The sequence below is a fragment of the Diaphorina citri genome, unplaced genomic scaffold (genome assembly GCF_000475195.1).
Source record: "Diaphorina citri unplaced genomic scaffold, Diaci psyllid genome assembly version 1.1 scaffold195, whole genome shotgun sequence".
Classification (NCBI taxonomy): Eukaryota; Metazoa; Arthropoda; class Insecta; order Hemiptera; family Psyllidae; genus Diaphorina; species Diaphorina citri.
In genome coordinates this window covers 105,190-132,360 of record NW_007377632.1, presented here as the reverse complement: position 1 = coordinate 132,360, position 27,171 = coordinate 105,190, and the positions used below count along the sequence as shown (strand labels likewise).

Here is a 27,171-nt window from a genome sequence, read left to right as displayed (position 1 = left end):
TAACTGATCTATTCAAACAATTAAGTGAGGATAATTTTACATTTGCACTTGGGGTTACGTTTTCTGTTAAAGTTCGTTTGAAAGTTAATGAGGGAGGTGGGGGTGAACAATTATAAAATCAGGATAGGGGTGGTTTTCATACATGGGGTAGAAGAACTTCTCTGCACACACATGTTATCGTCCCACGTTATGATGGGACGATAAACTGGAAGTCCATTCACCTCGTATTCAGTTGATTTTGTTCGAACCAGAATATGTTCCCTCGCTGGAAGTTTGGAAACCTCTGAAAATGAGCTTTTCTTTTCGACGAGACTCATGTTTGCTAATTTTATACTTCCCCATAATGATTGTTATTAAAGATTTTTTACTTCATCGTAACCCTAAGGACGGCAATAAAATTACAACATTGAAGTTCTGTGGACGCACAGAAGCTAAAAATTAGAAACATCGTTCTCAGGAACTATCGAGTATCAAATCGAAAAGAGAAAAATTTTGCTAATTTTTAGATCTCTCCCTCTCTCCCTTGCAAGACAAAATTGAATCATTCGCCTGGCACCACCGTCACCTTCACATCTCAAGAGTGTCAATAATACCCAGAACCCAAACAACACGGAACATACACGGAGGTCCCTGGGGTTATTGAGTATTGAGTACCCACATGTAAATGATATACACGTACGGGCAGAGGGGAGGATATGATTACCAAGAACAATGGTAATGAGATTATCATCGAAGCAGCAACCACCGGTGTGAAAATCCGCTTACTGACCGCTACTACTTGTAATGTATAGTCTCTATGCTGTCCTTAGTGTCAAGAGGATGTGGATTACGCGGGACCAGGATTTCTTTCTTTACACATGGCTTTTCACGTTTTTTCAATGGTTCATTCATCTCTTTACACATTCTGGGTATTTCAGTGTTCTTCAATGGTTTACTTCATTCTGTCATAAGGAACATCACTTCTCGATCTCGCTTTTGATCCAATGTACAATTGCCTTTTTGATACTGTCTACTGGTCTACATGATTTCGCAATGGGGAACAACAACGTTATGAAACTGTCAACAATAATGAAGTTATCTTCAAAGTGCTGACTGTGCTGAGGACTTTTGTCCAGACATAAGGTAGTACGTTATCTATCAGGAGTAACTCTTCAACTGACCCGAGGAAGATGAACCGTGTACCTACTGTTGAATGCATTGCTGAGACTTGGACGAAGCCAGTTTTAACTGACTTTACCTCGAGCCAAGAATGGAATGAGGGTTAACACGTACGAGACCCACTGTCTACAAAAAGAGAGAATGGAAGTACTACAAAGGAAAGACGTAAAAGACGTCTTTGCTGAAGAAATTGAGTGAGTGTTAAGGCAAGAAAATGGAAAAACTAATTCTGTGAAGCTCAATAACTTCTAAGCTCCGTAAGGCGAAACCGGTGGTCTGCTGACAATCAAAAGTATATGAGATATTTATAGTTACTAATATTTTATTTGCAGTAACCCAATGATAAGTATACATAGAAACTTAGAAACCATCAAGGAAGATGTGGTCAGCCATAGTTTTGGTTAACACGTACGAGACCCACTGTCTACAAAAAGAGAGAATGGAAGTACTACAAAGGAAAGACGTAAAAGACGTCTTTGCTGAAGAAATCGAGTGAGTGTTAAGGCAAGAAAATGGAAAAACTAATTCTGTGAAGCTCAATAACTTCTAAGCTCCGTAAGGCGAAAACGGTGGTCTGCTGACAATCAAAAGTATATGAGATATTTATAGTTACTAATATTTTATTTGCAGTAACCCAATGATAAGTATACATAGAAACTTAGAAACCATCAAGGAAGATGTGGTCAGCCATAGTTCCAAACTTCTAAGCTCCGTAAGGCGAAACCGGTGGTCTGCTGACAATCAAAAGTATATGAGATATTTATAGTTACTAATATTTTATTTGCAATAACCCAATGATAAGTATACATAGAAACTTAGAAACCATCAAGGAAGATGTGGTCAGCCATAGTTTTGGAACAATTACACCGGACTTGACCGGACACTGGACTTGAGACTGCAAGGGTTAATTTTAAGTCGCGGTTTACAAGACGACCAGCAAACCAGTGGTTCAGGTTCGCGCTTCCCTACCTCGATATAAAATCTTTTGTTTTCAAATTCAAAAGAAACTTGAACGTCTTCGCTGAATAACCGGATCTAACATTTCGTTACTCTTCACCAGACAGTCCCAAGATGTCTTATTCCAACTTCATATTGAAATCGTCTGCTGAGATTCACGTCCAAGCGTTCAACCAGCCTAGTAGGTATCTGATACAAGAGATCCTTACTACATTATTGAACGAAAATGCTGCCACTCAAGACATCAGTCAAAACCAATCCCCCAGGCACAACATCCCAAACTGACTTTCAAGTCTACGTGTACAGAGAACTTCTCGAATATTTCATGTGCTCAGACTACAGAGCAATAACTCATAACTGCAGTGATTATACTACTCATTCATATTGACTTTCAAGTCTACGTGTACAGAGAACTTCTCTAATATTTCATGTGCTCAGACTACAGAGCAATAACTCATAACTGCAGTGATTATAGGTACTACTCATTCATATAAAGTGCAGCACAATGCATAGGCATACAAACATAATGTTTAACTTGCTCGTGTAACGATTTTTTCTCTCTGCACCAATCAGCATGTAGATTGTTCTCGGGAATTCTCTTCTCAGCATTCATATTATTATCTCGCTCAACTTGTTGCTTGTGCTAGGTCTCTTCAAGTTCTCCAACTGAACTTGATAGAGTTTGTAACATCGAGTGATCTGTGAGTGTGAATCTAGAACTGCGGACAGACTCTACAACAACACGGATTTCCAAGGTGGAAAGATAGTGTGTTGGTTTGGTACGAAGGTCCAACAGTCCCACGTTATGATGGGACGATAAACTGGAAGTCCATTCACCTCGTATTCAGTTGATTTTGTTCGAACCAGAATATGTTCCCTCGCTGGAAGTTTGGAAACCTCTGAAAATGAGCTTTTCTTTTCGACGAGACTCATGTTTGCTAATTTTATACTTCCCCATAATGATTGTTATTAAAGATTTTTTACTTCATCGTAACCCTAAGGACGGCAATAAAATTACAACATTGAAGTTCTGTGGACGCACAGAAGCTAAAAATTAGAAACATCGTTCTCAGGAACTATCGAGTATCAAATCGAAAAGAGAAAAATTTTGCTAATTTTTAGATCTCTCCCTCTCTCCCTTGCAAGACAAAATTGAATCATTCGCCTGGCACCACCGTCACCTTCACATCTCAAGAGTGTCAATAATACCCAGAACCCAAACAACACGGAACATACACGGAGGTCCCTGGGGTTATTGAGTATTGAGTACCCACATGTAAATGATATACACGTACGGGCAGAGGGGAGGATATGATTACCAAGAACAATGGTAATGAGATTATCATCGAAGCAGCAACCACCGGTGTGAAAATCCGCTTACTGACCGCTACTACTTGTAATGTATAGTCTCTATGCTGTCCTTAGTGTCAAGAGGATGTGGATTACGCGGGACCAGGATTTCTTTCTTTACACATGGCTTTTCACGTTTTTTCAATGGTTCATTCATCTCTTTACACATTCTGGGTATTTCAGTGTTCTTCAATGGTTTACTTCATTCTGTCATAAGGAACATCACTTCTCGATCTCGCTTTTGATCCAATGTACGATTGCCTTTTTGATACTGTCTAGTGGTCTACATGATTTCGCAATGGGGAACAACAACGTTATGAAACTGTCAATAATAATGAAGTTACCTTCAAAGTGCTGACTGTGCTGGGGACTTTTGTCCAGACATAAGGTAGTACGTTATCTATCAGGAGTAACTCTTCAACTGACCCGAGGAAGATGAACCGTGTACCTACTGTTGAATGCATTGCTGAGACTCAAAGTGCTGACTGTGCTGGGGACTTTTGTCCAGACATAAGGTAGTACGTTATCTATCAGGAGTAACTCTTCAACTGACCCGAGGAAGGTGAACCGTGTACCTACTGTTGAATGCATTGCTGAGACCAATTTTCTGAACGTTACATCGGAGGTCTCTGAATCTGCAACATTTCGTTTACTTGGTTTTGATTTTCTTAAAAGATGCTGTTGGGACCATATTGTGTTAGTACATCTGTCGGTCGTTAGGATTCATTTAAAGGACCAAAAAGTTAGCCTGTATTATCTAACCAGGTGGCGAACAAGGTTTAACGTTGGAATTCAAGTTTTCGTTACACAATACACATACATGTAGTTAATCTAGTTTAATCAACAAGGCATCATACGAACTTATAAAAAAACTCTGATTGAGCACTTCGCGCATCGTCCTAAAACTTATGGTGAGCAATATAAAATGTACGTGATTCTAACAAACCTGGCTTGCTACTGCCATATAGACAGACAATGAAATTGCTAGTACCCGCATTTCTCTTTCATACGAAACTTAGACCGCCTAAATATCCGTCATCAAATTATCGGGGTACATTGCCCAAACTGATTACAACTACATGAGCTAGTAATTAGAACTAGGAATTAATTACATCAAGTAATCATTACTTCACAACTCTGCTTGTAACTGAGAGTACTTCGTTACTTTGTGACATCTTTGAGGCATCAATGTCCGAAAGTCTCAAGTCAATATCCGAAAATTACGGTCCAAAACCGCCAATCTTCTAGCTGCATGCTCATGCTCTCTTGCTGTTAGCATCAAGTGCACAACACATCTGTGCCATTCTGCCATTCTTTTCATCTACCGCTATTCAGCGTTACGTACTGGATTAGCCTTTATCTTCAGCGTAAGCCGTAGGCTGCGTGCCCCGTATTGTTTTGTGTGCTGTGGATTGTTTGAACCACAAATTGGTGGAAACTCTCGAGAGTCAAAACGATCATGAGCTGTTCAATCTTGTGAATTTACGTTCAAAATTATTCCATCAGTAAGTTCAGTTGTCTCAGACCATCACTTCATTGATTACACCAGGCAGGTCCTCTAGCTTCTGGATGTTAACAATTGTGCACGCGATTCATTAACATACAAGAATATTTCAAAACACAAGGGTTAGCTTCCTAGATATTATAGTGAATAGAGCGCTCCAACCTAGAACATGGAACGCTAGGAGACCCCACAAGCCTTGGAGCACAAGTCCCAAGTGACAGGAAATGAGGTCTTGGGGAGCGAGCGAAGTAAATTAAAAGGGATAGGAGCAAAAATTATTCACGTCTAGTGGGAGATAATACTCGTATGATTTGTGACACAATTAGAAGCTAGGCCAGACGACATAAATGCTAGAATTAAGAGCTGGTCCGCCATGTGGGGAGGTAATATGTAGAACAGCAGTATGAGATTCAGAAGGGAATCTAAAAATAGGTAGGTTTGGTGTTACGGTTTAAGGCTCTGTTAAAGAGAATACGGACTTATTTGACAGGAGCGACACAACAGTACTTGATACAGAGTCCGCGGTTACCATGCGAAGAAATTAATATGTGTAGGTTTACGTATTTTACTCCCAATTTCACGATTCAAAGAACTAAGGGGAAGGGAGAGAAGGAACGGAGAGGAAAAAGAAAGAATAAAAAAAACTACTAAATTACCCACAGGACCTTACCAAACTTTGTTTCAACATCCTTCTTAGAATTATTTATGATCAGCCTTTGTCACGTAGATCGTAAGAAATAAGGATCATGCTCCTCATGAAATACTCAGATGGGGTTTTCGGAATTGCGTTTTCAGGCAGAGGACTAGGGAAAAAATTGATTGATCTAACATTCTAACACCTCAGGACTTTGTTAACGGAATATCGGAACGAACTCAAATCGAGGATTTTTCTTCGGTGTTTCACCATAAGTTAGCTAAGGAAAACTGCCTTTACCTACATTCTTGACATACCCGACCATTATGTCGAGTTAGAGGTGGGAAGTGATTCGGGTAATTCGTAGATTCGTATAAGCTTAAGAAGACCTTTGGGGCTGTTGTGTTAAGGTTGTTTGCCCCTAAGAATAAGGTTCTGGAGTACAAAATGGACAAAGAGTGCCAGATCCCGCCAGAATGATCAACCAAAATATCAACTCTTCTTTCTAAAACTCAAACTAACCATTACACAGGTGAAATAATCCAAGGACACTTCAAATATTTCGATTTGATTGATTTTCTTCAGGTTCGGTTCAAGGTACGGAAACCTCATAGGTATTGACAAACAAATTGATATTTTGAACACAAAGTACATAATCTAATCAGAAGACATGAACATACTACGTGAATCAGAAGACATGAAATATACGTGAATCAAAAGACATGAAATATACGTGAATCAGAAGACATGAAATACTTGACGTCTGCCTGGAGGACGCCGGACGTTAAACTGGGAACAGAGTAGCAGATTAGTTGTTAGTTTGCTGGTAGTTTTCAAATTGATTGATCTGGAGTACAAAATGGACAAAGAGTGCCAGATCCCGCCAGAATGATCAACCAAAATATCAACTCTTCTTTCTAAAACTAACCATTACACAGGTGAAATAATCCAAGGACACTTCAAATATTTCGATTTGATTGATTTTGTTCAGGTTCGGTTCAAGGTACGGAAGACAGAGGCAAACCTCATAGGTATTGACAAACAAATTGATATTTTGAACACAAAGTACATAATCTAATCAGAAGACATGAAGCATACTAACAGAGGCAAACCTCATAGGTATTGACAAACAAATTGATATTTTGAACACAAAGTACATAATCTAATCAGAAGACATGAAGCATACTACGTGAATCAGAAGACATGAAATATACGTGAATCAAAAGACATGAAATATACGTGAATCAGAAGACATGAAGCATCATACTACGTGAATCAGAAGACATGAAATACTTGACGTCTGCCTGGAGGACGCCGGACGTTAAACTGTAGCAGATTAGTTGTTAGTTTTCTGGCAGTTTTCAAAGTGCTCTGCTTCGAAAAAGACATGAAATATACGTGAATCAGAAGACATGAAATATACGTGAATCAGAAGACATGAAATATACGTGAATCAGAAGACATGAAATACTTTACGTCTGCCTGGAGGACGCCGGACGTTAAACTGAGAACAGAGTGGCAGATTAGTTGTTAGTTTGCTGGCAGTTTTCAAAGCGCTCTGCTTCGAAAGAACAAGTACTAGTCCTCACCATGGATTACTGTAATGGTACTTTATTTTACATAGAAATTATTACAATATTTCACCTCCTAAGCTAATTTCTAACTTATTTTAGAGGTGAGCTCCTCTCAAAAATGCTCTGCTTCATGCTCTGCTTCGAATACATAGAAATTATTACAATATTTCACCTCCTAAGCTAATTTCCAACTTATTTTAGAGGTGAGCTCCTCTCAAAAATGCTCTGCTTCGAAAGAATAAGTACTAGTCCTCACCATGGATTACTGTAATCCAAGACGAATCATCTTAATCTGGCCATCCGCTAAAGCTGCTACACCAGCGACATAAATAATTTTATATTCTTGCCTGTTTACAACTCTAAAGTGATCATTTAACAGACGCAAAAAATAATAAGAAAAATCCCCATTTGCATATTTTGGCATGCGTTCTCTCAACTGATTCATTCCAGGGGACAGAGTAAAGGGAGATTACAACCAGTTTCCTTTGATAACTTTATCAGCAAAAACCCAGGTGCAGCATTTCCTTTCATCTCCATGTTACCCGTTCCAGAGAACAACAACTGTCCAGTAGAAATTAATACCCGTGAGGAGGAGGGGAAAATGATAAGGGAAAAAAAAGTTACTCTCAGCTTTCACAACTTAACAGTTTCCTTTGATAACTTTATCAGCAAAAACCCAGGTGCAGCATTTCCTTTCATCTCCATGTTACCAACTGCCCCCCGTTCCAGAGAACAACAACTGTCCAGTAGAAATTAATACCCGTGAGGAGGAGGGGAAAATGATAACTTGAAGGGAAAAGAAGTTACTCTCAGCTTTCACAACTTACAGAAACCAATCGATAGCTAAGGAAAACTGCCTTTACCTACATTCTTGACATACCCGACCATTATGTCGAGTTAGAGGTGGGAAGTGATTCGGGTAATTCGTATAAGCTTAAGAAGACCTTTGGGGCTGTTAAGGTTGTTTGCCCCTAGATCCTAGAAGGCATGTCAAGCTATTTAACAGCCTCCCAAGTTCCATTTGATTTGTATAGGCTCAAAAGGTCTGTTAACTGTTAAGCTAACAGGCTGTAAAGACGGTTGGTGAAACCCACCCCTAATATGCTTTCACCTACTTCAGATGTTTCTGTATCCTGCAACTTCTTGGAGGCAAATACAGACCTGCCCCCCGTTCCAGAGAACAACAACTGTCCAGTAGAAATTAATACCCGTGAGGAGGAGGGGAAAATGATAACTTGAAGGGAAAAAAGTTACTCTCAACTTTCACAACTTACAGAAACCAATCGATAGCTAAGGAAAACTGCCTTTACCTACATTCTTGACATACTCGACCATTATGTCGAGTTAGAGGTGGGAAGTGATTCGGGTAATTCGTATAAGCTTAAGAAGACCTTTGGGGCTGTTAAGGTTGTTTGCCCCTAGATCCTAGAAGGCCTGTCAAGCTATGTAACAGCCTCCCAAGTTCCATTTGATTTGTATAGGCTCAAAAGGGCTGTTAACTGTTAAGATAACAGGCTGTAAAGAAGGTTGGTGAAACCTACCCCTAATATGCTTTCACCTACTTCATAGCTAAGGAAAACTGCCTTTACCTACATTCTTGACATACCCGACCATTATGTCGAGTTAGAGGTGGGAAGTGATTCGGGTAATTCGTATAAGCTTAAGAAGACCTTTGGGGCTGTTGTGTTAAGGTTGTTTGCCCCTAGATCCTAGAAGGCCTGTTAAGCTATGTAACAGCCTCCTAAGTTCCATTTGATTTGTATAGGCTCAAAAGATCTGTTAAGCTAACAGGCTGTAAAGAAGGTTGGTGAAACCCACCCCTAATATGCTTTCACCTACTTCAGATGTTTCTGTATCCTGCAACTTCTTGGAGGCAAATACAGACCACACGTAAAAATTGAACGCAGTTTCAACAAAAGTCTCACGGAAGACCGCTTTTAATTTCTGAGCGCCCCCAAATAGCTCTGAAAATATTTTGGGTAAACTACAAAGCTAAATCGGAGATTACTAGACACATTTACAAGAGCCATAATCTCCAAATAAAAATACCCTACTGACATTGATTTATATTGGACAGGGTGAAATCCTCAGGATGGATGAAGTACATACATACTTAGGGTGAGGAACTGAGGAGTACAGGGGATCTTTATTATTTGCGGATTATACCACGCACACCACTCTCGCAAAAGTCTCACGGAAGACCGCTTTTAATTTCTGAGCGCCCCCAAATAGCTCCGAAAATATTTTGGGTAAACTACAAAGCTAAATCGGGGATTACTAGACACATTTAGAAGAGCCATAATCTCCAAATAAAAATACCCTACTGACATTGATTTATATTAGACAGGGTGAAATCCTCAGGATGGATGAAGTACATACATACTTAGGGTGAGGAACTGAGGAGTACAGGGGATCTTTATTTTTTGCCGATTATACCATACCATACAGGCCGATTTCCGGACAATTTTAGTTAATCAGGAGACCTAACTTGAGAAATATGACACAAATGGGTGCAAAATGCCATCTCTTCCTCACGATCGAATCTTAGAGTTTACCAGAATACCAACTTTTCATCATTTGACAACACCCAGTAAATCCTATGATTTTATTCCAGTAACCATTACTCTGAATTCAATAACATCGATTACAGCAAACAATAGATGAAAGGGCGCATCTAACTGATCTATTCAAACACTTAAGTGAGGATAATTTTACATTTGCACTTGGGGTTTCTTTTTCTGTTAAAGTTCGTTTGAAAGTTAATGAGGGAGGTGGGGGTGAACAATTATAAAATCAGGATAGGGGTGGTTTTCATACATGGGGTAGAAGAACTTCTCTGCACACACATGTTATCGTCCCACGTTATGATGGGACGATAAACTGGAAGTCCATTCACCTCGTATTCAGTTGATTTTGTTCGAACCAGAATATGTTCCCTCGCTGGAAGTTTGGAAACCTCTGAAAATGAGCTTTTTTTTCGACGACTCATGTTTGCTAATTTTATACTTCCCCATAATGATTGTTATTAAAGATTTTCAATTAGAAGCTAGGCCAGACGACATAAATGCTAGAATTAAGAGCTGGTCCGCCATGTGGGGAGGTAATATGTAGAACAGCAGTATGAGGTTCAGAAGGGAATCTAAAAATAGGTAGGTTTGGTGTTACGGTTTAAGGCTCCGTTAAAGAGAACATGGACTTATTTGACAGGAGCGATACAACAGTACTTGATACAGAGTCCGCGGTTACCATGCGAAGAAATTAATATGTATAGGTTTATTTTACTCCCAATTTCACGATTCAACGAACTAAGAGGAAGGGAGAGAAGGAACGGAGAGGAAAAAGAAAAAAAAAACTACTAAATTGACCACAGGACCTTACCAAACTTTGTTTCAACATCCATTCTTACTGTTTTCCCTCCTCTTTCTTCAACTTGTTCTCTTTCTTCAACAGCTGAGATTTCATATCTCTCTAGGTACATTTTCGTTTCTTCTAGACTTCTATGGAGTATTAGCTGTATGAGGTACCTGTTTAATGTCATGTCTACACGGTCTAGGATAACATGGGAAAGGAATTTTAATAATAGGGGTGGTTTTCATACATGGGGTAGAAGAACTTCTCTGCACACACATGTTATCGTCCCACGTTATGATGGGACGATAAACTGGAAATCCATTCACCTCGTATTCAGGTGATTTTGTTCGAACCAGAATATGTTCCCTCGCTGGAAGTTTGGAAACCTCTGAAAATGAGCTTTTTTTTTCGACGAGACTCATGTTTGCTAATTTTATACTTCCCCATAATGATTGTTATTAAAGATTTTATACTTCATCGTAACCCTAAGGACGGCAATAAAATTACAATATTGAAGTTCTGTGGACGCACAGAAGCTAAAAATTAGAAACACCGTTCTCAGGAACTATCGAGTATTAAATCGAAAAGAGAAAAATCTTGCTAATAAAACTTGAAATTTTTAGATCCCAGTTTCCTTTGATAACTTTATCAGCAAAAACCCAGGTGCAGCATTTCCTTTCATCTCCATGTTACCAACTGCCCCCCGTTCCAGAGAGCCAGTAGAAATTAATACCCGTGAGGAGGAGGGGAAAATGATAAGGGAAAAAAAAGTTACTCTCAGCTTTCACAACTTAAAGAAACCAATCGATAGCTAAGGAAAACTGCCTTTACCTACATTCTTGACATACCCGACCATTATGTCGAGTTAGAGGTGGGAAGTGATTCGGGTAATTCGTATAAGCTTAAGAAGACCTTTGGGGCTGTTGTGTTAAGGTTGTTTGCCCCTAGATCCTAGAAGGCCTGTTAAGCTATGTAACAGCCTCCTAAGTTCCATTTGATTTGTATAGGCTCAAAAGATCTGTTAAGCTAACAGGCTGTAAAGAAGGTTGGTGAAACCCACCCCTAATATGCTTTCACCTACTTCAGATGTTTCTGTATCCTGCAACTTCTTGGAGGCAAATACAGACCACACGTAAAAATTGAACGCAGTTTCAACAAAAGTCTCATTTTCCTCACGAGGCTGAGTGGGCCCCGCAACAGCCAGTCACGGAATCAATCATTTGCATGATACAAATTTCTTGACCCCGCCGGAAATCGAACCCGGGTCTCCCGCGTGCAAGGCGAGCGCAGTGACCACTACGCCATGGGAGCTGACTTATCTCACGGTATTGAACAGATTAGGGTTTAAAACCCCTTTGGACGCCCAGAAACAAGATCTGGGCTCCTTCCATGTCCTAACGATCAAAATAGAGAAGAAAGATTAAAGGATTTTGGTGGAATGAAAACGAAGTTTGTAGTGTGGACGTGTTTTTGGTCGATTTTGATGGATCTTTGTGTGAACGCTACTTTAGACTTTCGTTCCTTGTACCTACAAAATCAAAAGAGGTGCTCCAGGGTGTAGAGTTGTTTCCAGAATTTCTTCTAATTTGTGGTGGTTAGGCAATGGTTAGCGGTATTACTTTGTTTTCCAGAGATTTTACTGATCTAGCTCGACTTCTTTTTAATGGAGTTGTCATGTTTCTAGCAATTAAGATGAGTATCAAGATGGGATCAACAAGTAGGTTAAGGTAGTTTGTTCAACAGATTCATCAACATTCTGGAATACATGTGTCATTGCAAATGGATGCCTGATTTAATATAAAATTCACTTATCCCACCGAGCAAATAGCAAGAATTCCCAGAATATTAGGCAATTAGACCACAAAAACAGTCCGCCCTCTAACGGTACAAGTGTAATGTAAACATAATACTCATTATGCTAAACTCCCAATGGATCTTCAAGTTCTCCAACTGAACTTGATAGAGTTTGTAACATCGAGTGATCTGTGAGTGTGAATCTAGAACTGCGGACAGACTCTACAATAGTCTACAACAACACGGATTTCCAAGGTGGAAAGATGGTGTGTTGGTTTGGTACGAAGGCCCAACGATAGAAGAGCACTCCCTTGTAAATCTCCAAGTCACAGGATGGCAGATAATCTCTTGAACTGGATATAGGATAGAGTTTGTAACATCGAGTGATCTGTGAGTGTGAATCTAGAACTGCGGACAGACTCTACAACAACACGGATTTCCAAGGTGGAAATATGGTTTGTTGGTTTGGTACGAAGGTCCAACGATAGAAGAGCACTCCCTTGTAAATCTCCAAGTCACAGGATGGCAGATAATCTCTTGAACTGGATATACTTAGTGGCATTCAAGAATTTCTAGAGTTTCCATTGCGTCATTGGTGGTGAGAAAATACCTGCGATTCAATCAACCGAAAATGATGATGCATAATATGTAAATCAATAAACCATACGGAAATCCTGTTGAGAACGAACATAAAAATCACATAAAATAAAATTGCCAGTTTAAAATTCGCATAATATGTAAATCAATAAACCATACGGAAATCCTGTTGAGAACGAACATAAAAATCACATAAAATAAAATTGCCAGTTTAAAATTGTTTACAAAACGAATTGATACACACAAAGATTTGATTTCACCTCTGATGTCTATTTTGAATTTGATCAAAGGAAGATTGTGAAAAAGAACGAACATCACAACTATTAGGCATTTAAATCCACAAAGAATACACTTTTTTGAAAAGAATAAATCATATAAAAATGAAACAATAAGCGATAATAAAAGGTACTTGGAATTGGAAAGGATCAAGTAGTGAGGGCGTGGAGACAGGTATAGAATCAGGTGAATATGAATGGCACAATAGCCACCACAATGAGAAATACCTATGAACCAGGTGCTACACACACAGCATCCTTCACAATCCTGGAGGAAACAGATGCTGAGGTACGTGCCACATGATCCTTCTTGCAGTTTTATGAGATTTCAGTTGAGATTTTAAATATTGGAATCCTCACGCTCGTTTGAATCAACCAATAAGAAGAGGAGAAGAAATTCCTCGAGTTCTTCGGGGCTTCTGATTGGTTCTCCAAGAGCTCTAGAGACTGTTGAGATTTGAATTTTGGCCGTTACTAGGAGCGGATGGAATTTGCACGGGTTTCTTGTGGCATATGTTTTACGAGCTTCCAGGACACCTGGATCCTTTTTGGTGCACTCATGTTGTTTGTGATTTAATCGTCTGAGGATGGTTTGGTCCATTACAGCTGCCTCATACCGGATGAAAGCTCAGGATGGTTACCACCTTGAGTTTCCCCCAAATCACCAGGTGGATGATTGGATGTTTGTAACCGTCGAAAGAGAGTCGGTTGAAATTTTGAATTTTTCCTTCGACCAATCAGAAGGTAGAGTAGAAATTCTTCCATGTCGTGTGATTAGTTCAGCGTTTGAATTTTCTGAACGTTAATCGGAGGTCTCTGAATCTGCACGTTTCGTTTCCTTGGTTTTGATTTTCGTGAAAGATGCTGTTGGGACCATATTGTGTTAGTACATCTGTCGGTCGTTAGCATTCATTTAAAGGACCAATAAGTTAGCCTGTATTATCTAACCAGGTGGCGAACAAGATTTAACGTTGGAATTCAAGTTTTCGTTACATGTGGTTCATCTAGTTTAATCAATAAACCATCATACAAACTTATAAAAAGCTCTGATTCAGATTGAGCACTTCGCGCATCGTCCTAAAACTTATGGTGAGCATGAATATAAAATGTACGTGATTCTAACAAACCTGGCTTGCTACTGCCATATAGACAGACAATAAAATTGTTAGTACCCGCATTTCTCTTTCATACGAAACTTAGACCGCCTAAATATCCGTCATCAAATTATCGGGGTACGAAAGTTTTTCATGCATATTACAAGAGGACTAGAAAAATCAAATAATCGAGGGGACCTACGTTGAATACGAGCTTAATTATGAAAAGGCTCAGGCTTAGGAAGGGGACAAAACTGAACCCTAGGCTGATTCGACAGCAAGACAGCTGCATGCTCATGCTCTCTTGCTGTTAGCATCAAGTGCACAACACATCTGTGCCATTCTGCCATTCTTTTCATCTACCGCTATTCAGTGTTACGTACTGGATTAGGAAGCTTTTCTATCATAGCCTTCATCTTCAGCGTAAGCCGTAGGCTGCATGCCCCGTATTGTTTTCTGTGCTGTGGATTGTTTGAACCACGTATTTGATTCAGTTTGGACCACCTAATAAAGTTGAAACCTGTGAACTGAAAGCTCGATAAATTGTTGTTTTTATCACCAGTATTCCAATAACCATTACTCTGAATTCAATAACATCGATTACAGCAAACAATAGATGAAAGGGCGCATCTAACTGATCTATTCAAACAATTAAGTGAGGATAATTTTACATTTGCACTTGGGGTTACGTTTTCTGTTAAAGTTCGTTTGAAAGTTAATGAGGGAGGTGGGGGTGAACAATTATAAAATCAGGATAGGGGTGGTTTTCATACATGGGGTAGAAGAACTTCTCTGCACACACATGTTATCGTCCCACGTTATGATGGGACGATAAACTGGAAGTCCATTCACCTCGTATTCAGTTGATTTTGTTCGAACCAGAATATGTTCCCTCGCTGGAAGTTTGGAAACCTCTGAAAATGAGCTTTTCTTTTCGACGAGACTCATGTTTGCTAATTTTATACTTCCCCATAATGATTGTTATTAAAGATTTTCTACTTCATCGTAACCCTAAGGACGGCAATAAAATTACAACATTGAAGTTCTGTGGACGCACAGAAGCTAAAAATTAGAAACATCGTTCTCAGGAACTATCGAGTATCAAATCGAAAAGAGAAAAATTTTGCTAATTTTTAGATCTCTCCCTCTCTCCCTTGCAAGACAAAATTGAATCATTCGCCTGGCACCACCGTCACCTTCACATCTCAAGAGTGTCAATAATACCCAGAACCCAAACAACACGGAACATACACGGAGGTCCCTGGGGTTATTGAGAACTTGAAATTTTTAGATCTCTCCCTCTCTCCCTTGCAAGACAAAATTGAATCATTCGCCTGGCACCACCGTCACCTTCACATCTCAAACTCAAGAGTGTCAATAATACCCAGAACCCAAACAACACGTAACATACACGGAGGTCCCTGGGGTTATTAAGTACCCACATGTAAATGATATACATCAACATCCATTCTTACTGTTTTCCCTCCTCTTTCTTCAACTTGTTCTCTTTCTTCAACAGCTGAGATTTCATATCTCTCTAGGTACATGTTCGTTTCTTCTAGACTTCTATGGAGTATTAGCTGTATGAGGTACCTGTTTAATGTCATGTCTACACGATCTAGGATAACATGGGAAAGGAATTTTAATGTTTATTTTCTGTATTTCATATGGTTTTCTAGTCACATCTCACCATCATCTGGTTCACTAGACAGAACAAATCCTGAGCTCTGATTGGTCGAAAGATTTGAATCTGTAACCGTCTCAGCTGAGAGAGAGAGAGAGAGAGATGTTTGGCCTTCATCTCCTCGTGTAGGTTGTTTAGGTCTTCAAGTTCACATCTCTCCTTCTCTTTCTTTATTCTTGTTCTGTTATAACAATTTCTCTTCTGCTAGATGCTACTTATGTGGCTCTCTGGGGATTAGGAGGACCCAATCAACGGGGAGTAAGGACAGAGGTTACCAACGGATTTAGAATGTTTTGAATCGTAACGAACATTATGGCTACGTTGAGAATGACATTGAATCCTGGATGCTGTGTAGTCGATACTTGTCACTAATGTACTGCGTTTAATTTTGCTGCTTCTGAATTTAAACACTACGCACATTAAATTCGGTGTTGGTACTTCATCCACCATGGAGGTATTGGAACACAATAGGAGAGATGATCTGGATGCGTGACTGAATTAGAGAAGCCTCAATCATTGGTTGATCAACAAGCACCAAGACGACTCCGACAAAAATCTACGAGTTTTATAAGATGGGGGTATTTGATTCAGTTTGGACCACCTAATAAAGTTGAAACCTGTGAACTGAAAGCTCGATAAATTGTTGTTTTTATCACCAATATTCCAATAACCATTACTCTGAATTCAATAACATCGATTACAGCAAACAACTCCCAATGAAGGTCCATACCAAATTTGGTGCTTTCCTGAATAAATGCAGCTTTTGGCCAAAATTGTGACGTTGGGCCACCCACTACACACGTAAAAATTGAACGCAGTTTCAACAAAAGTCTCACGGAAGACCGCTTTTAATTTCTGAGCGCCCCCAAATAGTTCCGAAAATATTTTGGGTAAACTACAAAGCTAAATCGGGGATTACTAGACACATTTAGAAGAGCCATAATCTCAAAATAAAAATACCCTACTGACATTGATTTATATTGGACAGGGTGAAATGCTCAGGATGGATGAAGTACATACATACTTAGGGTGAGGAACTGAGGAGTACAGGAGATCTTTATTTTTTGCCATTGTACCACGCAGACCACTCTTGATACAGGCCGATTTCCGGACAATTTTAGTTTAATCAGGAGACCCAACTTGAGAAATATGACACAAATGGGTGCAAAATGCCATCTCTTCCTCACGATCGAATCTTAGCGTTTACCAGAATACCAACTTTTCATCATTTGACAACACCCAGTAAATCCTATGATTCGTAGACTTCACAGGACCAGGTATTTCAGGCAGATTTCTGCCTCGTCTTTTTCTTTCCTTGCAATTCATGTATTTGAAATTTTCGAGCCAAGTGCGACAACCAAAGTATCAAAATCGAAGACATCCTCCAGGGAACTCCAAAATTCCTTCCTTGCTTTTCTCTAATTAGAAAGCTATTGAGTTTCCCCCAAATCACCAGGTGGATGATTGGATGTTTGTAACCGTCGAAAGAGAGTCGGTTGAAATTTTGAATTTCTTCTTCGAATCAGAAGGTAGTGTAGAAATTCTTCCATGTCGTGTGATGGGTTCAGCGTTTGAATTTTCTGAACGTTACATCGGAGGTCTCTGAATCTGCAACATTTCGTTTACTTGGTTTTGATTTTCGTGAAAGATGCTGTTGGGACCATATTGTGTTAGTACATCTGTCGGTCGTTAGGATTCATTTAAATGAGTTCCCCCCAGTAATGGGCAGCTTCATACTCTTCAGCTCTTCAACCCAGGTTCACTTGTAACTGAGAGTACTTCGTTACTTTGTGCTGACATGTTTGAGGCATCAATGTCCGAAAGTCTTAAGTCAATATCCGAAAATTACGGTCCAAAACCGCCAATCCTCTATTGTCATCGTAACTGATGTAGACTTCACATTTCATTTAAAGGACCAAAAAGTTAGCCTGTATTATCTAACCAGGTGGCGAACAAGGTTTAACGTTGGAATTCAAGTTTTCGTTACACATACATGTAGTTAATCTAGTTTAATCAATAAAGCATCATACAAACTTATAAAAAGCTCTGATTGAGCACTTTGCGCATCGTCCTAAAACTCATGGTGAGCATCAATATAAAATGTACGTGATTCTAACAAACCTGGCTTGCTACTGCCATATAGACAGACAATAAAATTGCTAGTACCCGCATTTCTCTTTCATACGAAACTTAGACCGCCTAAATATCCGTCATCAAATTATCGGGGTACAAAAGTTTTTCATGCATATTACAAGAGGACTAGAAAAATCAAATAATCGAGGGGACCTACGTTGAATACGAGCTTAATTATGAAAAGGCTCAGGCTTAGGAAGGGGACAAAACTGAACCCTAGGCTGATTCGACAGCAAGACAGCTGCATGCTCATGCTCTCTTGCTGTTAGCATCAAGTGCACAACACATCTGTGCCATTCTGCCATTCTTTTCATCTACCGCTATTCAGTGTTACGTACTGGATTAGGAAGCTTTTCTATCATAGCCTTCATCTTCAGCGTAAGCCGTAGGCTGCGTGTCCCGTATTGTTTTCTGTGCTGTGGATTGTTTGAACCACAAATTGGTTAAGAGCGTGGAAACTCTCGAGAGTCAAAACGATCATGAGCTGTTCAATCTTGTGAATTTAAGTTCAAAATTATTCCATCAGTAAGTTCAGTAGTCTCAGACCATCACTCTTTTCATCTACCGCTATTCAGTGTTACGTACTGGATTAGGAAGCTTTTCTATCATAGCCTTCATCTTCAGCGTAAGCCGTAGGCTGCATGCCCCGTATTGTTTTCTGTGCTGTGGATTGTTTGAACCACGAATTGGTTAAGAGCGTGGAAACTCTCGAGAGTCAAAACGATCATGAGCTGTTCAATCTTATGAATTTAAGTTCAAAATTATTCCATCAGTAAGTTCAGTAGTCTCAGACCATCACTTCATTGATTACACCAGGCAGGTCCTCTAGCTTCTGGATGTTAAGAATTGTGCACGCGATTCATTAACATACAAGAATGTTTCAAAACACAAGGGTTAGCTTCCTAGATATTATAATGAATAGAGCGCTAGTCCATCACTTCATTGATTACACCAGGCAGGTCCTCTAGCTTCTGGATGTTAAGAATTGTGCACGCGATTCATTAACATACAAGAATATTTCAAAACACAAGGGTTAGCTTCCTAGATATTATAATGAAGAGAGCGCTCCAACCAGGGAGAGATGATCTGGATGCGTGACTGAATTAGAGAAGCCTCAATCATTGGTTGATCAACAAGCACCAAGACGACTCCGACAAAAATCTACGAGTTTTATAAGATGGGGGTATTTGATTCAGTTTGGACCACCTAATAAAGTTAAAACCTGTGAACTGAAAGCTCGATAAATTGTTGTTTTTATCACCAGTATTCCAATAACCATTACTCTGAATTCAATAACATCGATTACAGCAAACAATAGATGAAAGGGCGCATCTAACTGATCTATTCAAACAATTAAGTGAGGATAATTTTACATTTGCACTTGGGGTTACGTTTTCTGTTAAAGTTCGTTTGAAAGTTAATGAGGGAGGTGGGGGTGAACAATTATAGAATCAGGATAGGGGTGGTTTTCATACATGGGGTAGAAGAACTTCTCTGCACACACATGTTATCGTCCCACGTTATGATGGGACGATAAACTTGAAGTCCATTCACCTCGTATTCAGTTGATTTTGTTCGAACCAGAATATGTTCCCTTGCTGGAAGTTTGGAAACCTCTGAAAATGAGCTTTTCTTTTCGACGAGACTCATGTTTGCTAATTTTATACTTCCCCATAATGATTGTTATTAAAGATTTTTAATATGTAGAACAGCAGTATGAGATTCAGAAGGGAATCTAAAAATAGGTAGGTTTGGTGTTACGGTTTAAGGCTCTGTTAAAGAGAACACGGACTTATTTGACAGGAGCGATACAGATACAACAGTACTTGATACAGAGTCCGCGGTTACCATGCGAAGAAATTAATATGTGTAGGTTTATTTTACTCCCAATTTCACGATTCAAAGAACTAAGGGGAAGGGAGAGAAGGAACAGAGAGGAAAAAGAAAGATTAAAAAAACTACTAAATTACCCACAGGACCTTACCAAACTTTGTTTCAACATCCTTCTTACTGTTTTCCCTCCTCTTTCTTCAACTTGTTCTCTTTCTTCAACAGCTGAGATTTCATATCTCTCTAGGTAGGTACATTTTCGTTTCTTCTAGACTTCTATGGAGTATTAGCTGTATGAGGTACCTGTTTAATGTCATGTCTACACAGTCTAGGTCTAGGATAACATGGGAAAGGAATTTTAATGTTTATTTTCTGTATTTCATATGGTTTTCTAGTCACATTTGTATTCCGGCGGAGTTTGAGGTCTAGAGGAGAGGTTCGTCCATTTTCTCACCATCTAGCATGTGTTCTATAAAAACATACCGAGAATCAAGTTTCGGTTTTTGCATTTTGTCAAACTATTGTATTGGTTCGCATTGGTTCATATTTCATATCTTTGAATTCCAGAATCACATGTTTTTCTGGGACCTTGTTTGTAGAAAACCGATGAAAAATATAAGAGTTGAAATAGTTTCAACATCATTACATCTTGGAATTGTATAGGAATTTTCTCAAACTCTGCAAGACAAAATTGAATCATTCGCCTGGCACCACCGTCACCTTCACATCTCAAGAGTGTCAATAATACCCAGAACCCAAACAACACGTAACAAACACGGAGGTCCCTGGGGTTATTGAGTACCCACATGTAAATGATATACACGTACACGTACGGGCAGAGGGGAGGATATGATTACCAAGAACAATGGTAATGAGATTATCATCGAAGCAGCAACCACCGGTGTGAAAATCCGCTTACTGACCGCTACTACTTCTATAGTCTCTATGCTGTCCTTAGTGTTAGATATGATTACCAAGAACAATGGTAATGAGATTATCATCGAAGCAGCAACCACCGGTGTGAAAATCCGCTTACTGACCGCTACTACTTGTAATGTATAGTCTCTATGCTGTCCTTAGTGTCAAGAGGATGTGGATTACGCGGGACCAGGATTTCTTTCTTTACACATGGCTTTTCACGTTTTTTCAATGGTTCATTCATCTCTTTACACATTCTGGGTATTTCAGTGTTCTTCAATGGTTTACTTCATTCTGTCATAAGGAACATCACTTCTCGATCTCGCTTTTGATCCAATGTACAATTGCCTTTTTGATACTGTCTACTGGTCTACATGATTTCGCAATGGGGAACAACAACGTTATGAAACTGTCAACAATAATGAACATAAAGAACATCACTTCTCGATCTCGCTTTTGATCCAATGTACGATTGCCTTTTTGATACTGTCTAGTGGTCTACATGATTTCGCAAAGGGGAACAACAACGTTATGAAACTGTCAACAATAATGATCCATTTTCTCACCATCTAGCATGTGTTCTATAAAAACATACCGAGAATCAAGTTTCGGTTTTTGCATTTTGTCAAACTATTGTATTGGGTCGCATTGGTTCATATTTCATACCTTTGAATTCCAGAATCACATGTTTTTCTGGGACCTCGTTTGTAGAAAACCGATAAAAAATATAACAGTTGAAATAGTTTCAACATCATTACATCTTGGAATTGTATAGGAATTTTCTCAAACTACACCTCAATTATAGTGCTCATTGGGTCGCATTGGTTCATATTTCATACCTTTGAATTCCAGAATCACATGTTTTTCTGGGACCTCGTTTGTAGAAAACCGATAAAAATATAACAGTTGAAATAGTTTCAACATCATTATATCTTGGAAGTGTATAGGAATTTTCTCAAACTACACCTCAATTATAGTGCTACTAAAGTTCTTGGCATAATAGGACTTTTTTAGAGTTAACCGACAATGTAAATAAAGTTCTCTGTCCCAAAAAGATGGATAAAATTCAAAAACTGACCGAATTACAGGCCAGAAAACAGTACAATTCAACATAGTTCCGACCAAAATGGTCAAGACAGGATTGAAAACTCAAAAACCGCCAACAGCAAGCAAAGTTTGCAAAAACTAACGGAAGTGCCATTAAAATTACATGTTCTGTATTTTCGGTCCATGAATGGATGGAAATTGAAATCCATAAAACATAATAAGCGCGGAATCAGAACTTAATACTACAGCAGACAGATCAATCATTCAATGGAAACTGGCAATGCTCGCTAAAATTACATGTTCTGTATTTTCGGTCCATGAATGGATGGAAATTGAAATCCATAAAACATAATAAGCGCGGAATCAGAACTTAATAGGTACTTACTACAGCAGACAGATCAATCATTCAATGGAAACTGGCAATGCTCGTGGTCCTCACTTGGTAATTATGCTAATTCTATCAAAATGACCCAGGCATGCCGTCACGTCAATTAATTGATTGATCATGGGGTATCTGAGTATCTTATTTACTCACCTCTTAACCTAGCCTCTAGGTATTTGATGCCAGAGTAGCCACTACTTAAGCAGATCCAGATTTGTCTGCTTTTCTTTTTCCTTAACTTTTTACTTCATCCAGTTCTTTTTGTTCTTTTCTTTGTAAGTTTTTAGTATTCTTCGACATATCTTTATTCTTCTTCTTGGTAATAGTCACTAGTTAGGTAGTTTGGCAAACACGAACATCCACTCTAGACAATCGCTAGGCATGCCGTCACGTCAATTAATTGATTGATCATGGGGTATCTGAGTATCTTATTTACTCACCTCTTAACCTAGCCTCTAGGTATTTTTGATGCTAGAGAAGCCACTACTTAAGCAGATCCAGATTTGTCTGCTTTTCTTTTTCCTTAACTTTTTATTACTTCATCCAGTTCTTTTCGTTCTTTTCTTTGTAAGTTTTTAGTATTCTTCGACATATCTTTATTCTTCTTGTTCTTGGTAATAGTCACTAGTGAGGTAGTTTGGCAAACACGAACATCCACTCTAGACAATCGCCGTAAGACTTCTGATTAAACGAGTTGACAAACTTTAACCCTTTGGTGTCTAAAAGGGCTTATCGAGAAAGGACATGCCCAGAATCAAATTTAATGTTTTCATAGAAATCTCAGAACTTTGTAGAGACCTCAAGTTAGAATCAAGAACAGCAGGCTCTTTTTTGTCCTTTCTCGATAAGCCCTTTTAGACACCAAAGGGTTAAAGTTTGTCAACTCGTTTAATCAGAAGTCTTACGGCGATTGTCTAGAGTGGATGTTCGTGTTTGCCAAACTACCTAACTAGTGACCCTTACCAAGAACAAGAAGAATAAAGATATGTCGAAGAATACTAAAAACTTACAAAGAAAAAAACAAAAAGAACTGGATGAAGTAAAAATAAAAAGTTAAGGAAAAAGAAAAGCCAGACAAATCTGGATCTGCTTAAGTAGTGGCTACTCTGGCATCAAATACCTGTCTAACTTGAGGTCTCTACAAAGTTCTGAGATTTCTATGAAAACATTAAATTTGATTCTGGGCAAGTTTACTTGACCGTATGACTATACCTAGACTTTTCAATTATGTTAACTTGTGTCCGCTAGTGATACTGTAAGCTCGAGAACACTGAATGGGTTAATCCTAGAGGACCAATGAACTTGTAGACGGATCATATGGTTTAAATGGCTCGAAATTCCAACGATAAGTGCTTGGGCTTGGATTCGTGACATGATTGGATACAGGATGTCTACTATTTCATCATATAGCACTATGTAGTTAAGAGTATGTAAATTCAATATCGCCTTCTTGATACCTCCTGTATCCTTTAAGAAACACATAGGCTGAGTCGCTAAATAATAGAGTTGTCAAAAGAAAAGATTAAGGCCCGGGTCTACAGATTCAAGTTGAAATATTTGCCTGAGAATGCCCGGAGACTGCTCGGGCACCATTCGGGCATGTTCAGACTTGAGCAAACATTTCAACTTGACTGGGCCTTAGCCACCGTTCCTTGAACTAGAATGAATAACTTACCTTCCGAACTTGACGAACGGGGATGATTCCTGTGCATTTTCTTTTGAATCTGGAAAAGAGAAGAAAACAAAAACTTTATTAGATCAAAGTTTACCAAGATATCTCCCTACAAAATTATAGTACCCAGTTCCCAATACTTATGGTGAGCATGAATATAAAATGTACGTGATTCTAACAAACCTGGCTTGCTACTGCCATATAGACAGACAATAAAATAGTACCCGCATTTCTCTTTCATACGAAACTTAGACCGCCTAAATATCTGCTATCAAATTATCGGGGTACGAAAGTTTTTCATGCATATAAGAGGACTAGAAAAATCAAATAATCGAGGGGACCTACGTTGAATACGAGCTTAATTATGAAAAGGTTCAGGCTTAGGAAGGGGACAAAACTGAACCCTAGGCTGATTCGACAGCAAGACAGCTGCATGCTCATAAGATCTAAAGTCTCCCTTATACTCGACACAATGAAAGCTGTTGTTTCAACCCTTGATATGAAAATACAAATCAACAGCTGTGCCACCATTATTATATCGCTTTTCATACGGGGTTTATAGAATGTAGCGTAATGGCAATAGTACGTTGCGTTGAATTCATCAGTTCCTGACAATATGGATAGGGCACTTAAGTTAAGCAACGTTGAGTTTAGTCGCGTATTTGGACGGGTGACCGAATGGGCCGACACGTACTGCTCGGTCTTGTGGTTATTTTGATAATGCACTAAGCCGCCTTGTAAGGACAACTGAGCTGGGTTAAAATTTCGGCCAAATAATGCGAGACATAAAGGAGAGACATTAAAAGGCTTATGTGTGTTGCAACCTGAACACTGGAAGTTCAGGCCCAATTCCCTTCTGGTAAGACCGTCTCTTAATTATTTCAAACACAAAGGCACAAAGGGGGCCCGGGGGGGTATGGGGGGGGACTTCAGGATCACCCTGTATATTAGTACAATGCCCTCTAACACGTGCTGTGCAGTTTTGTATTTGGCTATTTTATATTTCTAGTTTCATTATTCCAGCTTAGAGTAATTAATAGCAAGATGCTACTAGGATGATTGATTGAACGATAGGTGGAATGTACTCGCGCGATAACATAGGATAATACAAAATACTTAATACATAGCGTAGGATAATACAATTTACTCAGTACATAGCGTAGGATATTATTACACTAAAGTTGAAAATGACAAGCGTGAAGGCGGGAAACCATAATGATGAACTGGTAATACTCTTGTTCAAACAGAGTTCATTCATTTCCCCCCCGTAACTTAGAGGATTGTGGTTCGATACCAGTAGCGATTTAAACATTTTCATTCTTTTATTCAAACCCGATTTTTCCAGAATTACAAGTGATCTGTTGAAATGTCAAGCTTAAATCTTTGAAAGCTACATATTCCTTCAAGTACCTCGCTTTGTACTAATCACAATAAACTCATAATTCAAGTTCCAACTACATGACTACCAAAACCTACGTACATACACAAAAGTCCCACTCTGAGGCTTAGATGTAGGGGTAAACAGCCTTAAAAGATGAGTTAAGCTTATATGAATCTACGATAGCCCAATAGTTCTCATATAAATCGCTAATATACTGAGTACCAAAGTCAAGAAACCCATTGAATGGTCAATATTGAATCTGGTACGAAGCGTACAACCGGATGTCACTCGTATCTGATTACACCAAGCTCAAGGTTGCTTAGCACGGGGGTTATTTTGCTGAGACAGGTGATCATCAGGTGGTATGGTGGTCTTACACTGTTAGGAATCACCTACTGAGCAGTGAACAATTACTATACAGGCGTTATAAGTTATAGCGCTAACTGTTACCTTTATTACATGAAGGGGACGGAAGTAACAGGAAATGGCCAGTGAAAATTGACAAATATTTTTCGTTGTACTGCCAGGCAAATTTGTTGGTGAATAAAGTTTTTTGCCCTTGGTTCCCCAGTTTTAACAACGGCCAACCTTCCCAGATCTTCTATTTTTTAGTCCCTTTTTTCTTAGGTTTGATTTTATTCTTATCATGGCAGAATTTTCCAGTAGGAATTTTTCCACCCAGCGAGTGACGGATGTTAACCGATTTTTTAACAACCAGTAGTTTTTTCGACCAAATCATTTCATTATTCAACCTTTTAAATCAAAACAATAGATTTTCAGATTTCGTATTGTTAAGCACGAGTTTAGTGCCAATCAATACAATAGAATAGCTATGCACTTTTAAATCAAAACAATAGATTTTCAGATTTCGTATTGTTAAGCACGAGTTTAGTGCCAATCAATACAATAGAATAGCTATGCAATGGTTATAATGATAGTAATTTTCTTATCGTCTCCCCACGTGCCCAAGTATAAGACGGTTATGCTCCCCCCCTACTGGAAACATATCCACCCTGACTTGAACACTGGGGTATTGTTAAGACGATCAAACTTGGAAGGAAAAAATCATGTTGAGTTTTTCATTTGCACTTTGCTTGCTCTGGAAATTCGTGGTTTTTAAAAGTGAATAATTTGTTTGAGGTGAAGCTGTGAACCTGTTTACTATTTTTGTAGATAACTGTCTTTTGCCTCTAAAAAAACTACCCGTATTCCTAGAAACGAACCGAAAAAACTTCGACTTTGCCGGGAATTGAATCCAGGACCTCTGGTGTGCGAGCTTAGTATGATATCCACTCGGAAACGGCACCTATATATATATTATATATAGATGTAGATCTGTCCTAGGATCTGTTTGAACCTAATCTTACAAATGGTCTTTCTTGCCTGGTTCAGGAATTCCATGGCGGTAGAAAAAGATCGTGCGATAGCACGCTGGGCAGAGTAAGTCCCATGATCATGTTGAGTTTTTCATTTGCACTTTGCTTGCTCTGGAAATTCGTGGTTTTTAAAAGTGAATAATTTGTTTGAGGTGAAGCTGTGAGCCTGTTTACTATTTTTGTAGATAAATGTCTTTTGCCTCTAAAAAAAACTACCCGTATTCCTAGCAACGAACCGAAAACACTTCGACTTTGCCGGGAATTGAATCCAGGACCTCTGGTGTGCGAGCTTAGTATGATATCCACTCGGAAACGGTACCTATATATATATATATATAGATGTAGATCTGTACTAGGATCTGTTTGAACCTAATCTTACAAATGGTCTTTCTTCGAGTCAGTCTTTCCGGACAACAGAAGTTTCAAAACAATTCAAGACTTAATCAGAAGGAAAATTGCT

At 39.0% G+C, this 27,171-nt stretch overlaps 1 protein-coding gene across 1 annotated transcript in view; it reads right to left on the bottom strand.

Moving 5' to 3' along the window:
- LOC103505797 (M-phase inducer phosphatase-like) overlaps positions 1-26,736 on the bottom strand; it is an 81,843-nt gene extending 55,107 nt beyond the window's left edge. The window contains exons 1-2 of the mRNA XM_026821029.1: positions 26,703-26,736; positions 23,958-24,006 (exon numbers count right to left, since the gene is read on the bottom strand). Of these exons, the coding sequence (XP_026676830.1) occupies positions 23,958-24,006; positions 26,703-26,736 (83 nt within the window). The remainder of the gene's footprint in view (positions 1-23,957; positions 24,007-26,702) is intronic.
- Between the last annotated feature and the right edge of the window lie 435 nt (positions 26,737-27,171).